Genomic DNA, 15,711 nt, shown 5'->3' on the forward strand with positions numbered 1-15,711 from the left:
TCGTGTGGAGCTTTACTTTACCTCAGGATGTAGTTTAAGGGAATGTACGCATATATAGCTAACCTGCTGTGTACAGGAATCCAAATCCACAAACCCTTTTGAGTTCTATTCTCCACAGACAAACATATGGATAAGTCATAGTGAGCGTCAGAGGACTTACGTCTCGGTCGAGGGCCCTGCCGGTGCTGTTGAGGTACAGCCTTTGTCTGACCGGGTCCAGTATGACCCAGTGGTTGTAGTTGTCTCGGAGGGAGAGAGAGATGGTTCTGCCTGGGTCTTCCACTCGGCCTTGGATTTGCATATTCTCAACCAAAAGTGTTCCTTTACGAGAAAAGAAAAGAAGTTTCCTTAGAAATGCAGTGAGGAGTTGATTGACAGAGATGTGATAAAACTACAAGCAGGTTCTCTGGGCAGTAAACGTTCCCTTGTGCTGTTAAACTCACTCTTCTCGAGTGCTCTTTTATGAGATATTGTTTCTTTCTTTCAGAAAAGCACAAGTAGAGAGAGAAATAAGCCCAGGACAACAAAAGCTTCTGACTCATATTACTTGTTTTCTGAGAATGAAAAGTTCTGATGGAGAAAAAAAAAACTTCAACGACTGCTAGACTGAAATGTTTTCAAATCAGAGGAGACCAATTAGTTGAGTCCAGCAGCATTTGAATGATGCATAACCTCTGAAAATTGTCAGCTATTGACGTTCATGAAAACCAGGGAGCCGGCCAAGCTAAAATTACATTTGACATCTTGACCATCTTCTCTGAAACATGCCTGCTTTCCACACACACTGATGCTGCAGTCCAGACAGGGACTAACAGCCTGCCAGATATCAGGCTTTGATGGTGCCTGAGCCTGAAGGTACTAACGTCCACGTACGTTCATTCCAATTATGGCAAGAACTGGCCAGTTCAGCCCCCGTTAATTACACAGTCTACCCTCTGGACACACATTTCTGACATCAATTGTTGTGCAGTTAGAGTGGCTGTCAAGCTTCAAACCCACACCTAGCCTAGGTCCAGTACACACAACAAATAATGGTTCTAAATATTACCAGATGGGGGTTCTTTGGCTTGTAACCATAGTGGAACCCTTTTTGGTGCTATATAGAACCCTTTGCTAAGGTTCTATAAAGCACCATTAAATAAGGTTATATACAGTGCATACGACAAAGAACCATTCAATAAAGTGATGTACAGTGCATTCGGAAAGTATTCAGACCCCTTGACTTTTTCCACATTTTGTTATGTTACAGCTTTCTTCTAAAATGTATTAAATACATGTTTTCCCTCATTCTAAACATAATAGCCCATAATGACAAAGCAAAAACAGTTTTTTATACACTTTTGCAAATGTTTAAAAAACAACACAAAAAACACCTTATTTACATAAGTATTCAGACCCTTTGCTCTGAGGCTCGAAATTGAGCTCAGGTGCATCCTGTTTCCATTGATTATCCTTGAGATGTTTCTACAACTTGATTGGAGTCCACCTGTGATAAATTCAATTGATTGGACATGATTTGGAAAGGCACACACCTGTCTATATAAGGTCTCACAGTTGACAGTGCATGTCAGAGCAAAAACCAAACCATGAGGTCAAAGGAATTGTCCATAGAGAGCCAAGACAGGATTTTGTAGAGGCACAGATTGAGGAAGGGTACTAAAACATTTCTGCAGCATTGAAGGTCCCCAAGAACACAGTGGCCTCCATCATTCTTAAATGTTAGAAGTTTAGAATCACCAATAATCTTTCTAGACCTGACAGCCTGGCCAAACTAAGCAATTGGGAGAGAAGGGCCTTGGTTAGGGAGATGACCAAGAACCCGATGGGCACTCTGACAGAGATCCAGAGTTCCTCTGTGGAGATGGGAGAACCTTCCACAAGGACAACCATCTCTGCAGCACTCCACCAATCAGGCCTTTATGGTAGAGTGACCAAAAGGAAGCCACTCCTCAGTAAAAGGCACATGACAGCCAACTTGGAGTTTGTCAAAAGGCACCAAAAAGACTCCCAGACCATGAGAAACAAGAATCTCTGGTCTGATGAAACCAAGACTCTTTGGCCTGGATGCCAATTGTCACAACTGGAGGAATCCTGGGACCATCCCAAAGGTGAAGCATGGTAGTGGCAGCATCATGCTGTGGGGTTGTTCTTCAGCGGCAGGGACTGGGAGACTAGTCAGGATTGAGGGGAAGATGAACGAAGAAAAGTACAGAGAGATCCTTGATGAAGAAGACTGTAACGTAACAAATGTGGAAAAAGTCAAGGAGCATGAATACTTTCCGAATGCAATGTTTACAGTACCAGTCAAAAGTTTGGACACACCTACTCATTCAAGGGTTTTTCTTTATCTTTACTATTTTCTACATTGTAGAATAACAGTAAAGACATCAAAACTATGAAATAACACATATGGAATCATGTAGTAACCAAAAAAGTGTTAATCAAATCAAAATATATTTTAGATTTTAGATTCTTCAAAGTAGCCTCCCTTTGCCTTGACGACAGCTTTGCACACTCTTGGCAATTTCTCCACCAGCTTCAAGAGGAATGCTTTTCCAACGGTCTTAAAGGAGTTCCCACATATGCTGAGCACTTGTTGGCTGCTTTTACTTCAATCTGCAGTCCAACCCATCCCAAACCATCTCAATTAGGTTGAGATCGTGTGATTGTGGAGACCAGTTCATCTGATGCAGCACTCCATCACTCTGTTTCTTAGTCAAATAGCCTTTACACAGCCTGGGTCATGGTCCTGTTGAAAAACAAATGATAGTCCCTGTCACGCCTTGGTCTTAGTATTGTGTGTTTTAGTTTATTAGTTAGTCAGACCAGGGTGTGACATGGGGTTATTATGTATTGTATTTTTGTATTGGGGTTTGTAGTGTTTGGGATTGTAGTTGATTAGGGGTGTGTGTGTGTGTTAATTAGGTTGGTTGCCTGAGGCGGTTCTCAATCAGAGTCAGGTGCTTCTCGTTGTCGCTGATTGGGAACCGTATTTAGGTAGCCTGGTTTTCGCTTTGCATTTCGTGGGTGATTGTTCCTGTCTCTGTGTAGGTTGCACCAGTCAGGCTGTATTAGGTTTCGTTCTGTTTGTTGTTTTTTTGTATTTATTAGTTATTCGTGTTAGTTTGTTCGTTTTGTCTTCATTAAATAAACATGAGTAACTTACACGCTGCATTTCGGTCCGACTCTCCTTCAACAACAAAAGAATGCCGTTACAGAATCACCCACCACACTCGGACCGAGCAGCGTGTCAACAGACAGGAGCAGCGCAAACAGGAGCAGCGTGTTAACAGGCAGCGACAGCTGGAGCAGCAAAGGGAGGAGGAATTATTCGAAGAATGGACATGGGAAGACGTGCTGGATGGTAAAGGTTGCTACACTTGGGAGGAGATATTGGCCGGAAGAAATCGCCTCCCATGGCAGCAGGTGGAGGCACTAAGGAGAGCAGAGGCAGCCGGAGATTGGAGCCGACGATACGAGGGAACACGGTTGGCAAGGAAGCCCGAAAAGCAGCCCCAAAATTTTTTTGGGGGGGGGGCTATCAGGGAGTAGGGCTGCGTCAGGTAGGAGACCTGCGCAATCTCCCTGTGCTTACCGGGGGGCTAGAGAGACCGGGCAGGCACCGTATTATGCAGTGGTGCGCACGGTGTCCCCAGTGCGGGTGCATAGCCCAGTGCGGTATATTTCAGCTCCGCGTATCGGCCGGGCTAGATTGAGCGTCGAGCCAAATGCTATGAAGCCGGCTCTACGCATCCTTTCTCCAGTGTGTCTCCTTGGGCCGGTTTTCATGGCACCAGCCTTGCGCTCTGTGTCTCCGGTTCGCCTACATAGCCCAGTGCGGGCTATTTCTCCTCACAGCACTGGCAGGGCAACCGAGAGTATTCAACCAGGTAAGGTTGGGCAGGCTCGGTGCTCAAGAGCTCCAGTGCGCCTGCACGGTCCGGTCTATCCAGAACCACCTCCACACCCCAGCCCTCCAGTAGCAGCTCCCCGCACTAGGCTTTCTGTGCGTGTCCTCGGTCAAATACCACCAGTGCCAGCACCACGCATCAGGCCTACAGTGCGCCTCGCCTGTTCAGCGCAGCCAGCGCTTTCTCCCTCTCCTGCGCTGTCTGAATCTCCCGTCTGTTCAGCGGTTCTAGAGCCTTCCTCCTCTACAGCGCTGCCGGAGCCTCCTGTCTGTATACAGCAGCCTGAGCTGCTAGTCTGCATGGAGCAGCTAGTCTGCATGGAGCAGCCAGATCTGTCAGTCAGCCAGACTCTTCCAGATCTGCCAGTCGACCAAACTCTTCCAGATCTGCCAGTCGATCAGACTCTTCCAGATCTGCCAGTCGACCAGACTCTTCCAGATCTGCCAGTCAACCAGACTCTTCCAGATCTGCCAGTCAACCAGACCCTTCCAGATCTGCCAGTCAACCAGACTCTTCCAGATCTGCTAGTCAGCCAGGATCCGCCAGTAAACCAGGATCTGCCAGTCAGCCAGGATCCGCCAGTCAGCCAGGATCCGCCAGTCAGCCAGGATCTGCCAGATCTGCTAGTCAGCCAGGATCCGCCAGTCGGCCAGGATCCGCCAGTCAGCCAGGATCTGCCAGTCGGCCAGGATCTGCCAGTCAGCCAGGATCCGCCAGTCAGCCAGGATCTGCCGGATTCAACTTCCTGGCTGGGCTTCATCTCAGTACTGGGCTTTTTCTCAGTACTGGGCTGCCTCTCAGTGCTGGGCTGCCTCTCAGTGCTGAGCTGCCCCTCAGTCCCGAGCTGCCCCTCAGTCCCGAGCTGCCCCTCAGTCCTGAGCTGCCCCTCAGTCCCGAGCTGCCTTAGTCCCGAGTTGCCCCTCAGTCACGAGCTGCTCCTCTATTATGTAGGGTTCTGGGTGAGGACTATTCGGCCATGGTCGGCGGTTAGGGTGGATTATCCATGGACGCGAAGGGGAGGAACAATGACAATTATGAAGTGGGGTCCACGTCCGGAGCCGGAACCGCCACCATGGACAGACGCCCACCCGGACCCTCCCTAATGTTTTGAGGTGCGTTCGGGAGTCCGCACCTTAGGGGGGTTCTGTCACGCCTTGGTCTTAGTATTGTGTGTTTTAGTTTATTAGTTAGTCAGACCAGGGTGTGACATGGGGTTATTATGTATTGTATTTTTGTATTGGGGTTTGTAGTGTTTGGGATTGTAGTTGATTAGGGGTGTGTGTGTGTGTGTTAATTAGGTTGGCTGCCTGAGGCGGTTCTCAATCAGTCAGGTGCTTCTCGTTGTCGCTGATTGGGAACCGTATTTAGGTAGCCTGGTTTTCGCTTTGCATTTCGTGGGTTATTGTTCCTGTCTCTGTGTAGGTTGCACCAGTCAGGCTGTATTAGGTTTCGTTCTGTTTGTTGTTTTTTTGTATTTATTAGTTATTCGTGTTAGTTCGTTCGTTTTGTCTTCATTAAATAAACATGAGTAACTTACACGCTGCATTTCGGTCCGACTCTCCTTCAACAACAAAAGAACGCCGTTACAGTCCCACTAAGTGCAAACCAGGTGGGATGGCGTATCGCTGCAGAATGTTGTGGTAGCCATGCTGGTTAAGTGTGCCTTGAATTCTAAATAAATCTCAGATAGTGCCACCAGCAAAGCACCCCCACACCACCAGGCAGCTGTCTATCGTTGTCTCTGATTGGGAATCATACTTAGGCAGCCTTTCCCCCACCTAATGTTTGTGGGTAATTATTTATTTTCTGTGTGTGCTTGTGTGCGCCACGGTTGCGTCACGGTCGGTTTTCGGTTTACCTGTTTTTTTTTGCTGTGAAAGTTTAACTTTATTAAAAGATGTGGAATTACATGCACGCTGCGCCTTGGCTCATCTATGACAGGGAGTTTGAAGACAGTGAACGTGACAGAGCCACCTCCTCTACATTTTAATTATCACTAAAAGAGCAAAAATACATTTTGTGAACTGTAAATAACAATTGAAGAACTCAAAGGGTTATTTGAGCCATTATGGTTCAACATAGAACCATCTCCCTTCCCAGAGAACATTTTTTAGTGTGTATGAGCCCAGGCAAGAGGCTAGGGAAGAGAAGTGCAGACAGGCCAGGCTAGAGGCTGGGAAAGAGAAGGGCAGACAGGCCAGGCCAGAGGCTGGGAAAGAGAAGGGCAGACAGGCCAGGCCAGAGGCTGGGAAAGAGAAGGGCAGACAGGCCAGGCCAGAGGCTGGGAAAGAGAAGGGCAGACAGGCCAGAGGCTGGGAAAGAGAAGGGCAGACAGGCCAGAGGCTGGGAAAGTGAAAGGCAGACAGGCCAGGCCAGAGGCTGAGGAAGAGAAAGGCAGACAGGCCAGAGGCTGGGGAAGGGAAGGGCAGACAGACCAAACCAGAGGCTGGGAAGGGAAGGTCAGCTAGGCCAGACCAGAGGCTGGGAAGGGAAGATCAGCTAGGCCATGTCAGAGGCTGGGGAAGAAAAGGGCAGACAGGCCAGAGGCTGGGGAAGAGAAGGGCAGACAGGCCATAGGCTGGGGAAGAGAAGGGCAGTCAGGCCAGATGGTGGGGAAGAGAAGGGCAGACAGGCCAGAGGCTGGGGAAGAGAAGGGCAGACAGGCCAGAGGCTGGGAAAGAGAAGGGCAGACAGGCCAGAGGCTGGGAAAGAGAAGGGCAGACAGGCCAGAGGCTGGGAAAGAGAAATGCAGACAGGACAGGCCAGTGGCTGAGGAAGAGAAAGGCAGACAGGCCAGATGGTAGGGAAGAGAAGGGCAGACAGGCCCATGTACATATTTTTCCCTTGTCTTCCAGGCCACCTGCTGTGATGCATCTCACACTAATGTCCATGGACGGCTGGAGTAACCTAGCCTCATTCTGGCTCCAGTCTCTAGCAGTGCTGGCTGAGTAACCTAACCTCAGGCTGGCTCCAGTCTCTAGCAGTGCTGGCTGAGTAACCTAACCTCAGGCTGGCTCCAGTCTCTAGCAGTGCTGGCTGAGTAACCTAACCTCAGGCTGGCTCCAGTCTCTAGCAGTGTGGCTGAGTAACCTAACCTCAGGCTGGCTCCAGTCTCTAGCAGTGTGGCTGAGTAACCTAACCTCAGGCTGGCTCCAGTCTCTAGCAGTGCTGGCTGAGTAACCTAACCTCAGGCTGGCTCCAGTCTCTAGCAGTGTGGCTGAGTAACCTAACCTCAGGCTGGCTCCAGTCTCTAGCAGTGTGGCTGAGTAACCTAACCTCAGGCTGGCTCCAGTCTCTAGCAGTGTGGCTGAGTAACCTAACCTCAGGCTGGCTCCAGTCTCTAGCAGTGTGGCTGAGTAACCTAACCTCAGGCTGGCTCCAGTCTCTAGCAGTGCTGGCTGAGTAACCTAACCTCAGGCTGGCTCCAGTCTCTAGCAGTGTGGCTGAGTAACCTAACCTCAGGCTGGCTCCAGTCTCTAGCAGTGTGGCTGAGTAACCTAACCTCAGGCTGGCTCCAGTCTCTAGCAACACTGACTGAGTAACCTAACCTCAGGCTGGCTCCAGTCTCTAGCAGTGCTGGCTGAGTAACCTAACCTCAGGCTGGCTCCAGTCTCTAGCAGTGCTGGCTGAGTAACCTAGATACCTCTGATTTTAGCTAGCAGACCTTTGCAAAAAAAGACACATGAAATGTACTCAACACATCCAACCTCTTGACTCTCCTTATCTGCGAATGTTCGACTGTTCTCGGCGCCCTTGAAAAACAGCTGTGACTTGGATTGAGTGAAATACAGTCTGAAGTTTTCCTATCAAGGTACATCAGGCTATAAGGACTGATAAGTAACTTGCCATTTGGACACTGAGGTGCAGTTTAATGCAAACATAGAGTTCCATTTGAGTTGAGGATTACTGTTGCTGTACGGTGACAGCATACAGAAATGTGAAAGCCTCATCTTGTGCTTGAAGCAGTTTACTGTGTTTGAAGCATGTTTCTGAGAGCTGATTAGAATGCCTGGCTATGTAACATTAGAATAAGCAGCAGTATGTGTATGTTATGTGTTCCTGTTACAAAACCCTGTCACCTTCAGTAATGATTTCATTTACATTCCACATGGCTGTTTCTTCTGTTTACTGCAGTTTGTTCCTAGCTGAATTCCCAACTACAATGCTTCTTCTGCCTGATTGGAAAATCACGGTCCCTGTACTCAGAAGTGCACTGATTAAAAACACACATCCGCAAAGGAGATCTGCATGTTCAATCAACAGATGACAACGCAGACACACACACACGCACGCACGCACGCAATCACGCACACACACACACTTTGGTTGGGAAGTGTCTCTTAGGGTTTCGCTCACCACCCTTTTGCTTGTGCCTTGTAATGATGCTGTATGTTGCTGTCAAGGCAACAACGTACAATGTACTTCTCCAACTATTTATACACAGACAATAGCAAGAGTTTACCAGAGAGGACTCTGGGAAGTGGGAACAATACATGGAACAAAGCCAATATCTACAGGGAAAACGAGAGAGCCGAGTTTAAAAAGGTTGCTAGGTTTCTTTTTACACTCACTAAACAAACAAGAGAGATGACTGCACACAAGTGAATATTCCAAATGTCTATGAGGAGTTGCAGTGAGACTTGGTTCACTGCCTCCATCTTTTCTCTAATGTGTTAAGGGACTTCTTCCTTGTGAATCATTTAAACATTTGATGAAAGATAATTTCACTTCTTCAGGTGCTGGACAGAAAAAGCAGAAAGATCTGTAATTCACAACAGTGATTCAGGTGTTAGACAGACGGACAACATGTCACTCTCGTCTGATCAATTCATCAATTGGAAAAATAGACAGGCTTTCCGGAAGCTCAGTTCTTTGTGTCTGAACATCTCCATTCATTACACGTGTTTTACCATCTACACATTATTCATTTGTTCCTTATGACTGTAATCTTACCTCATCCTCTGCTCTACTCCAGTTGTGTTTGCGTACAGCAGCCAGATGGTTGTTATTCTACACTGATGGTTAAAAGAACACATTAGTGGCTGGTGCTGTTTGAGTTACAGTACCGACACAGACAGCACTTCCCTCTCTGTTTCCCGGCAGCTGTGGGCTGACATTTGACCAGCAGCGAGCGGAGTCATGCAGGTCCCTCAGCAGCTGGCACATGGGATGGCATCCTGGCATGGTCCTGCAAGCTGGCAGAGTACCTGTGACTGGTGATGGGTAGACAGTGGAGGCTTGGCTCCCTGTCGGATCATACTGGGCTCCTGCCTCCTGGATACGAGGAGAAGGCTGCTGGGTCAGCTAGCTCTGTTTACTCATGAATCATTGTTCCCATTCACCCCATGCAGAGCAAGCATTTACAATAGGACAGGCAGCGAGACATGCTGATCTTAGTCCATTATCTCTTGTGGAATTACCCAGATAGAGTACTCTCAAAGGCAGTAATATTTTGTTAGTAGGCGTTTTATTTCACCCAGTGTCTATCTCAAGCATACCAGACAGACACTATTGAAAACCCTACTGATTATTGAATACATTCATTCTCTCTTGAGCTATAAAGTGCAAATTGTCTCCTGACCAGCGCTCGACTTGGGCAGAGCTCACCGGAGCAGAGTACCGACACCTCAAATGTTCTACTGCTTGAGCTCCTGTTCCTCTTACAGAATATTAGCTCAGCAGTATTGTGGAGCTCCTGCACCCAAATATAAACAGTACCGGCACTGGAAATGAGCACTGCTCCTGACAAAGTATATTTCTATATTACTTCTACATGGGTACATTTTGTAGAAAAGGACAAAAGGAATGCATACAGTATGTGAGGATGTTGTTCATCGACTACAGCTCGGCCTTCAATACCATAGTGCCCTCTTAGCTCACCACAAAGCTCACAGCCCTGAGTCCGACCTCCTCCCTATGCAACTGGGTCCTAGGACTTCCTGTCAGGCCGTTCCCCAAGTGGTGAAGGTAGGCAACATTACCTCCTCGACACAGACTCTCAACACTGGGGTCCAACAAGGGTGCGTCGACAGTCCCCTCCTGTACTCCCTGTATACCCACGTTCGATGACGACAACAGTAGAAGTCCTGATTACCAATATCGACGAGATGGCCTACAGGGAGGAGGTAGACAACATCTCCCTCAACATCATAAAAACAAAGGAACTAATTGTGGACTTCAGGAGGAAGTGGGCACCGGCATGGGCATGCATCCATCCTCATCAACAGGGCTGCTGTGGGCACCGGCATGGGCATGCATCCATCCTCATCAACAGGGCTGCTGTGGGCACCGGCATGGGCATGCATCCATCCTCATCAACAGGGCTGCTGTGGGCACCGGCATGGGCATGCATCCATCCTCATCAACAGGGCTGCTGTGGGCACCGGCATGGGCATGCATCCATCCTCATCAACAGGGCTGCTGTGGGCACCGGCATGGGCATGCATCCATCCTCATCAACAGGGCTGCTGTGGGCACCGGCATGGGCATGCATCCATCCTCATCAACAGGGCTGCTGTGGGCACCGGCATGGGCATGCATCCATCCTCATCAACAGGGCTGCTGTGGGCACCGGCATGGGCATGCATCCATCCTCATCAACAGGGCTGCTGTGAACACAGTCAAAAACGTAAAGTTCCTCTGCGTATCTCCGAGCAGCTGACCATACGGACACCGCGGTGAAGAAGGCACGACAGCGACTCTTCAACCTCAGGATAATGAAGAAATCCGTCCTGTCCCTAAGGACTCACAGTGTTCTACAGGAGCACCATCGAGTGCAACTCCACCGACCTCAAGGCGCTACAGAGGGTGGGTGCACACTGCCTGCCCTCCAGGACACCTACAACACCAGGCGTCCCAGGCAAGCCAAAAAGATCATCAGGGACCCCAGCCACGTCTTGTTCTCCCCGCTTCCATCACTAAAATGCGAGCATTACAGGAGCATCATGGCAAAAACTGGAAGACTGGCCAAGAGCTTCTACCACTAGATCATCAGGCTGCTGAATATCCACCACTAGTCAGCCTCCCCCTGTCCTCCTCCCCCCATTGTTACAGTGTTAATATGTATTTCATGTCTATTTTTAGTTATTACTTGTATTGTTTTTTTTCTCATTGTTGGAGCTCAGAGTTGAAGATTTCACTGTCCCATGTAAGTACACCTGCAACCATATACATGTGACTGTTCAACTTCTAATCTGATCTAGTGTAGAAGAGAGATAATGCGCTTCACATATTTTGCATTTCATTTAATCCAAGGAAATAATTGTTTTTGGGCTGATGACAATGATAATAAATTGCCATGATCCATTTCTCCCTGACATTACTGTACAAGTGAGCGACTCTGAGGAGTCCCATGATTAAAATGATCCGAGTAAAATTAAATGAGCATAGCAGGGGTGGATGTGGGAGAAGGTTGGGGGGAGCAGTTCAGATTTGCTGCAGGAAGTACTGGTATAAGCATTAGACAGTGAGCGAGTGGACGTGACCACTGGTGAACAACACATTACAGATTTCTTCATCTTCTTCATCTCCAACGCTTTGGTTCCAGCTGCTTCTAGAGAATGGTGCTTTGTGGGATGTGGAACCAAACATGACAGAGTACATGAGGTGATGATCTAACTCAGGACTCTTAATGGTGACATAGTTGTTTTCTGGGGCAGCATCCACCACCGTGAAGCCTAAAGGGTCCGTTTTTCACATTCAAGTCCCCTGGTCTGAGGACAATTGGACAAGGTCCTCATAAAATGGCCTAATAGTTAACCCTCTGCTGCTATTACTAGTAGTACAGTCCCTGCAGGACCTGATCACTACCAGGCAATGAGCCTGGGACTATATGAGTCCATTAGAGGAGACGTTTAATCAAGACACAAAGTCAAGGGCTCTGACCAGGTCTCATAGAACTGAGCACTCTGCCGGCCGGCCAGCCAGTCCAGGATGATTTAGAGCAGTGGCTGGCACTGAGTCCTAATGCACACGACCATGCAGGCCGAGCAGAGGACAGGGGATGCAGTCAGCAACAGCACAATCACTGCATGAGAGTACTTCTCATAAACACTACAGTCCTGGGTAAAGATGCTTATCCTCAGCGGCAGGTGACAGGGACGTAGGGTTTTAGGGTCATTTTTCATGTTATGTAATGTATTACTGTAAATATGTTTATTGCTCGAAATGGCATAACTGGTATTGCATAACCAACTATTTCCAATACACGTTTGTGGTTTTCAGGTTGCCAGGTTATAGGGATAATAACAGTGGAGTAAAGAAGTCAGGTATTAACCAGGACATGCGATCGAAGGAAGTGCAAAACATTGTAAAGAACAACATGTTTTTAATGAGGTAAAACAGTGGCATGTACAGTAAGTCATCTCACAAACCAGGGTTGGTTGGCGTCCATTCCTCCTTCCCCATTCCAACGGTCCAGTCCTGGCTAACCACTCTGCCTCTCTTAGCATGTTGTGTACTGTATGTAAGGTGGAGAGCCTTCTGACTTGGATAACTATCGTCCAATTTCCAAGCTATCTTCCCTTGCCAAATGTATTAGAGTACCTGGCTAACTCCCAGTTTAGAACGGTTTTAACATCTCATTTTATTCTCAATGAGCACAAATCTGGTTTTAGACCGAGACATAGCACTGTTTCAGTAGCTACACTTGTCTTAGATGATGTGCTGTGGTTCATCAAGTCATTGTGTTGCCTTATTTCTGGACCTGTCAAAAGCGTTTGATATGGTTGACCATTTCTTACTTGTTCAAAGGTTGTGTGGAATAGGCCTAGATCAGTCATCATGCTACTAACGGACAGGACACAATGGGGCGGTTTCACAGACAGTTTTATTTCAATCAGGACTAGGCTAATTCTACTTAAATTAATCCAGATTTTAAAAATGGTTTTCTGAGACGTTGCTTAACTTCAGGTTAATTAGTTCTAGATTACGGAGTCCCAGACTAAGGTAAATTAGATTAACGATGTGCACTTAGTGCTGACCAAAGGATGCTTCAAAAACTAGGGATGAGACACTAATACATACGCATTGTGTGGAATTGGAGCAAGTCACCAAAACCAAACAATGGACAGAGGTAAAAGAAAACATTCAAAGAATTTCTGTGACTTTGAAAAAACCCTCTTCAACTGAATTATGTCAAACCACCCAGTTATGGAGAACAAACAGATTCATCAACAGAAAACAAGAAGAAGAACGCCCTGGACAACCATCTGTAATGAATTCAACTCAAAGGAAAATGTCAACAAAAGGAAGCTACAACAACTTCAGGTAAGATACTGTATTTACTGTTGTCCCACTTTTACAAAGAGTCACTTTGAAATGGTAGTTTTCTTGTGTAACAACAGTGGGGCCTACATTTATTTGTGACAGAAATGTAACTCAAACACTATCCTCCATAATTACTCATCTCATTTCTATATTTTCGTATTTCTTTTAAGGTCATGTGGAAAGAAAATGTAATTCAAATTAAAGAAGGTAAATGATGTTGCTCGTAGGGAGTGTTTCACGACTGGTGGCGGACCCCAAGTAGGATTAGAGACAGATAAACTGGGGGACTTGTTGACCGGGATCAGTGATAGCCAGCAACCCCTGGATTGTACCCCTGATGATGACCATTTGGACAGTTCAGATGGGAGATGGTTCCAATCCTCATTTGTTAGGACACATCCATTCAACATGGGCCATTCCTGGATTGCAGGGAAGATGTAATGTTGTCAGTCATCTCTTGCACTCCCATTATGCAAATGACGTAATGAACTCATCCCTTGAAGAAATTCTGTCATCTAATGCAGCAATGTAATCATTTTCTAGAGGGAGATGATCACCATAGCTTGGAGAGAATAAGACCGGAGGAAGGTCAGCCCGCTACATCTGCAGCAGACAGGAAGGAAGGTTGTGTCACTGACCCGGGCCGGAGGACAAAGACAAAGAGGCTGAGCATGCATGAGAAACTTACCATGGAATTTTGTGCGTGTGCAAACCAATGTACGTAAAAGAAGATCATGATGTGAAGCTGCAAATCATTCATGTTGAGTTGGCTATGAAGGAAGAGGAGACAAACATGAAGCAGTAACAGTACCAATGTTCTTCACAAACAAGCACCAGTTTGGGGTCCCGGTATTTCCATTTGTGAATTAAAACCCTTTTCGTTACCAATCCATGGCTATTGTTTTCTTCAATCACTGAAACTATCTTTTTTTTGGTGAGAAGTGGAGCATAGTAAAAACGTCTCTGCAGGTTTGTCCATTTCTGTCACTGTCTGCTTCAACCATGGGATCATCTGGGTCATCCTCATCTTCAATGCCAGGATCTGGGCAGCCACGCTGCTTGAGGTTTTTGTGAAGCACTGCTGCAATTATAACAATGCAGCATTTTCTTGTTTGAAAGCCTAATGTGTTTCTGAGACACTGGAAACAACTTTTCCATATACCAAATGTGCGCTCCACAACACTTCTGGATATGAACTTGGTTGACCCATTGTTGCTCAGGTCCTATTGCATGGAGGTGGGGGGTGAACAAGAAGTTGGTCTGTGCATACCCACTGTCTCCAAGGATGATTCCACTATGTTGTCCTCCTTCAAGCTGAAAATACAAAGAGGAGTATTGGAAACTCCTTAAGTGATGAGTTGTACCTTCCCAACGTACAACAATGTTGGAGAAGTGTGTGCACACACCTGTATTCCTCAGTGCCCCCTCAGTACAGTAGGCCATTCATGACCCTCGGCATTGACTCAATTTTAAAAAAATGCTTACTGATCTTCAACTAGTGCTAAATGCTAATAAAAACACATTTCAGCTGTTCTCTCTGTCTCGTTATTTTGACCCTGAGGACCTGCATATTTGCACACTGAATGGAGCCCAAATGGAGCAAGTTCCCCATTATAAGTGATTGGCTATTCGGATTGAGAGTAAGCACTCTTAAAAACACACGTTGAAAAACTGACAAAAAAAACGTAGAGAATTAAGAATGTAAAATACATGGGAAGAGATTTCCGATGTACCGATTCCATGGGACATATTCTATGAATAGATGGGATGGGCTGAGAGTGGCTGGGGGATGTGATTAAAGAGTTTATGTTCTGTAGTGTGTTATTATTGATTGCTATATATAAAAGTACAATTCATTTCAAATGTATATGCAAAATGTATGCATATGTAGCAGAAAAGCTGTAAAAACAAAAAAAGATATGTATGTGTGTCCTACAAAGGGGTGGAGGGTTAATAAAGGTTTCTTTTATAGAAATAAATCCTGCCTCACTTTGGAAAGTAGAAGGAAGATTGTTCAAGCAACGCTTTTCCCAGTAGTTAATTATGGTGATAAAATCTACATGCATGCAGCAGCCTCTGCAATAAAACCTTTAGTTTCAGTCTATCACTCAGCACTGTGTTTTATCACTGGGGCCAAATTTTGTACACATCACTGCATTTTGTGTAGTTCTGTTGGCTGGGAGTCTCGGACTACCAGAAGAGCCCAGTATTGGCTACTTATTGCATATAAAGCAGTTACTCGGAGACTCCCCCGCTACTTCAGCTCACATACTAACAGGAGATCGAGACATTTTCACACCAGCTCTCTGGACTGGCTGCTTCTGGAGGTCCCGCGGGTCTCCATTGACCTGGGGGAAAATGCTTTGAGATTTATGCCCCCAGCTCATGGAATAGCCTTCAGGCTACTTTGAAATTAGACCCGCTGGTCTCCATTGGAAAGCTTAGATCGAGTTTAAGGGAGGCGATTATGTGAGAGTTTTGCTTTGATACATTTAGTTGTATTTATAGTATTGATATTATTTATTGTATGTTC

At 46.6% G+C, this 15,711-nt stretch overlaps 1 protein-coding gene across 1 annotated transcript in view; it reads right to left on the reverse strand.

Moving 5' to 3' along the window:
* Positions 1 to 15,711, reverse strand: part of LOC135505145 (protocadherin-15-like) — a 243,134-nt gene that overhangs the window by 198,241 nt on the left and 29,182 nt on the right. Inside the window, exon 4 of the mRNA XM_064924273.1 lies at positions 161 to 321. Coding sequence (XP_064780345.1) covers positions 161 to 321 — 161 coding nt within the window. The remainder of the gene's footprint in view (positions 1 to 160; positions 322 to 15,711) is intronic.

This window comes from Oncorhynchus masou, chromosome 18 (assembly GCF_036934945.1).
Source record: "Oncorhynchus masou masou isolate Uvic2021 chromosome 18, UVic_Omas_1.1, whole genome shotgun sequence".
In the NCBI taxonomy this organism is placed as follows: Eukaryota; Metazoa; Chordata; class Actinopteri; order Salmoniformes; family Salmonidae; genus Oncorhynchus; species Oncorhynchus masou.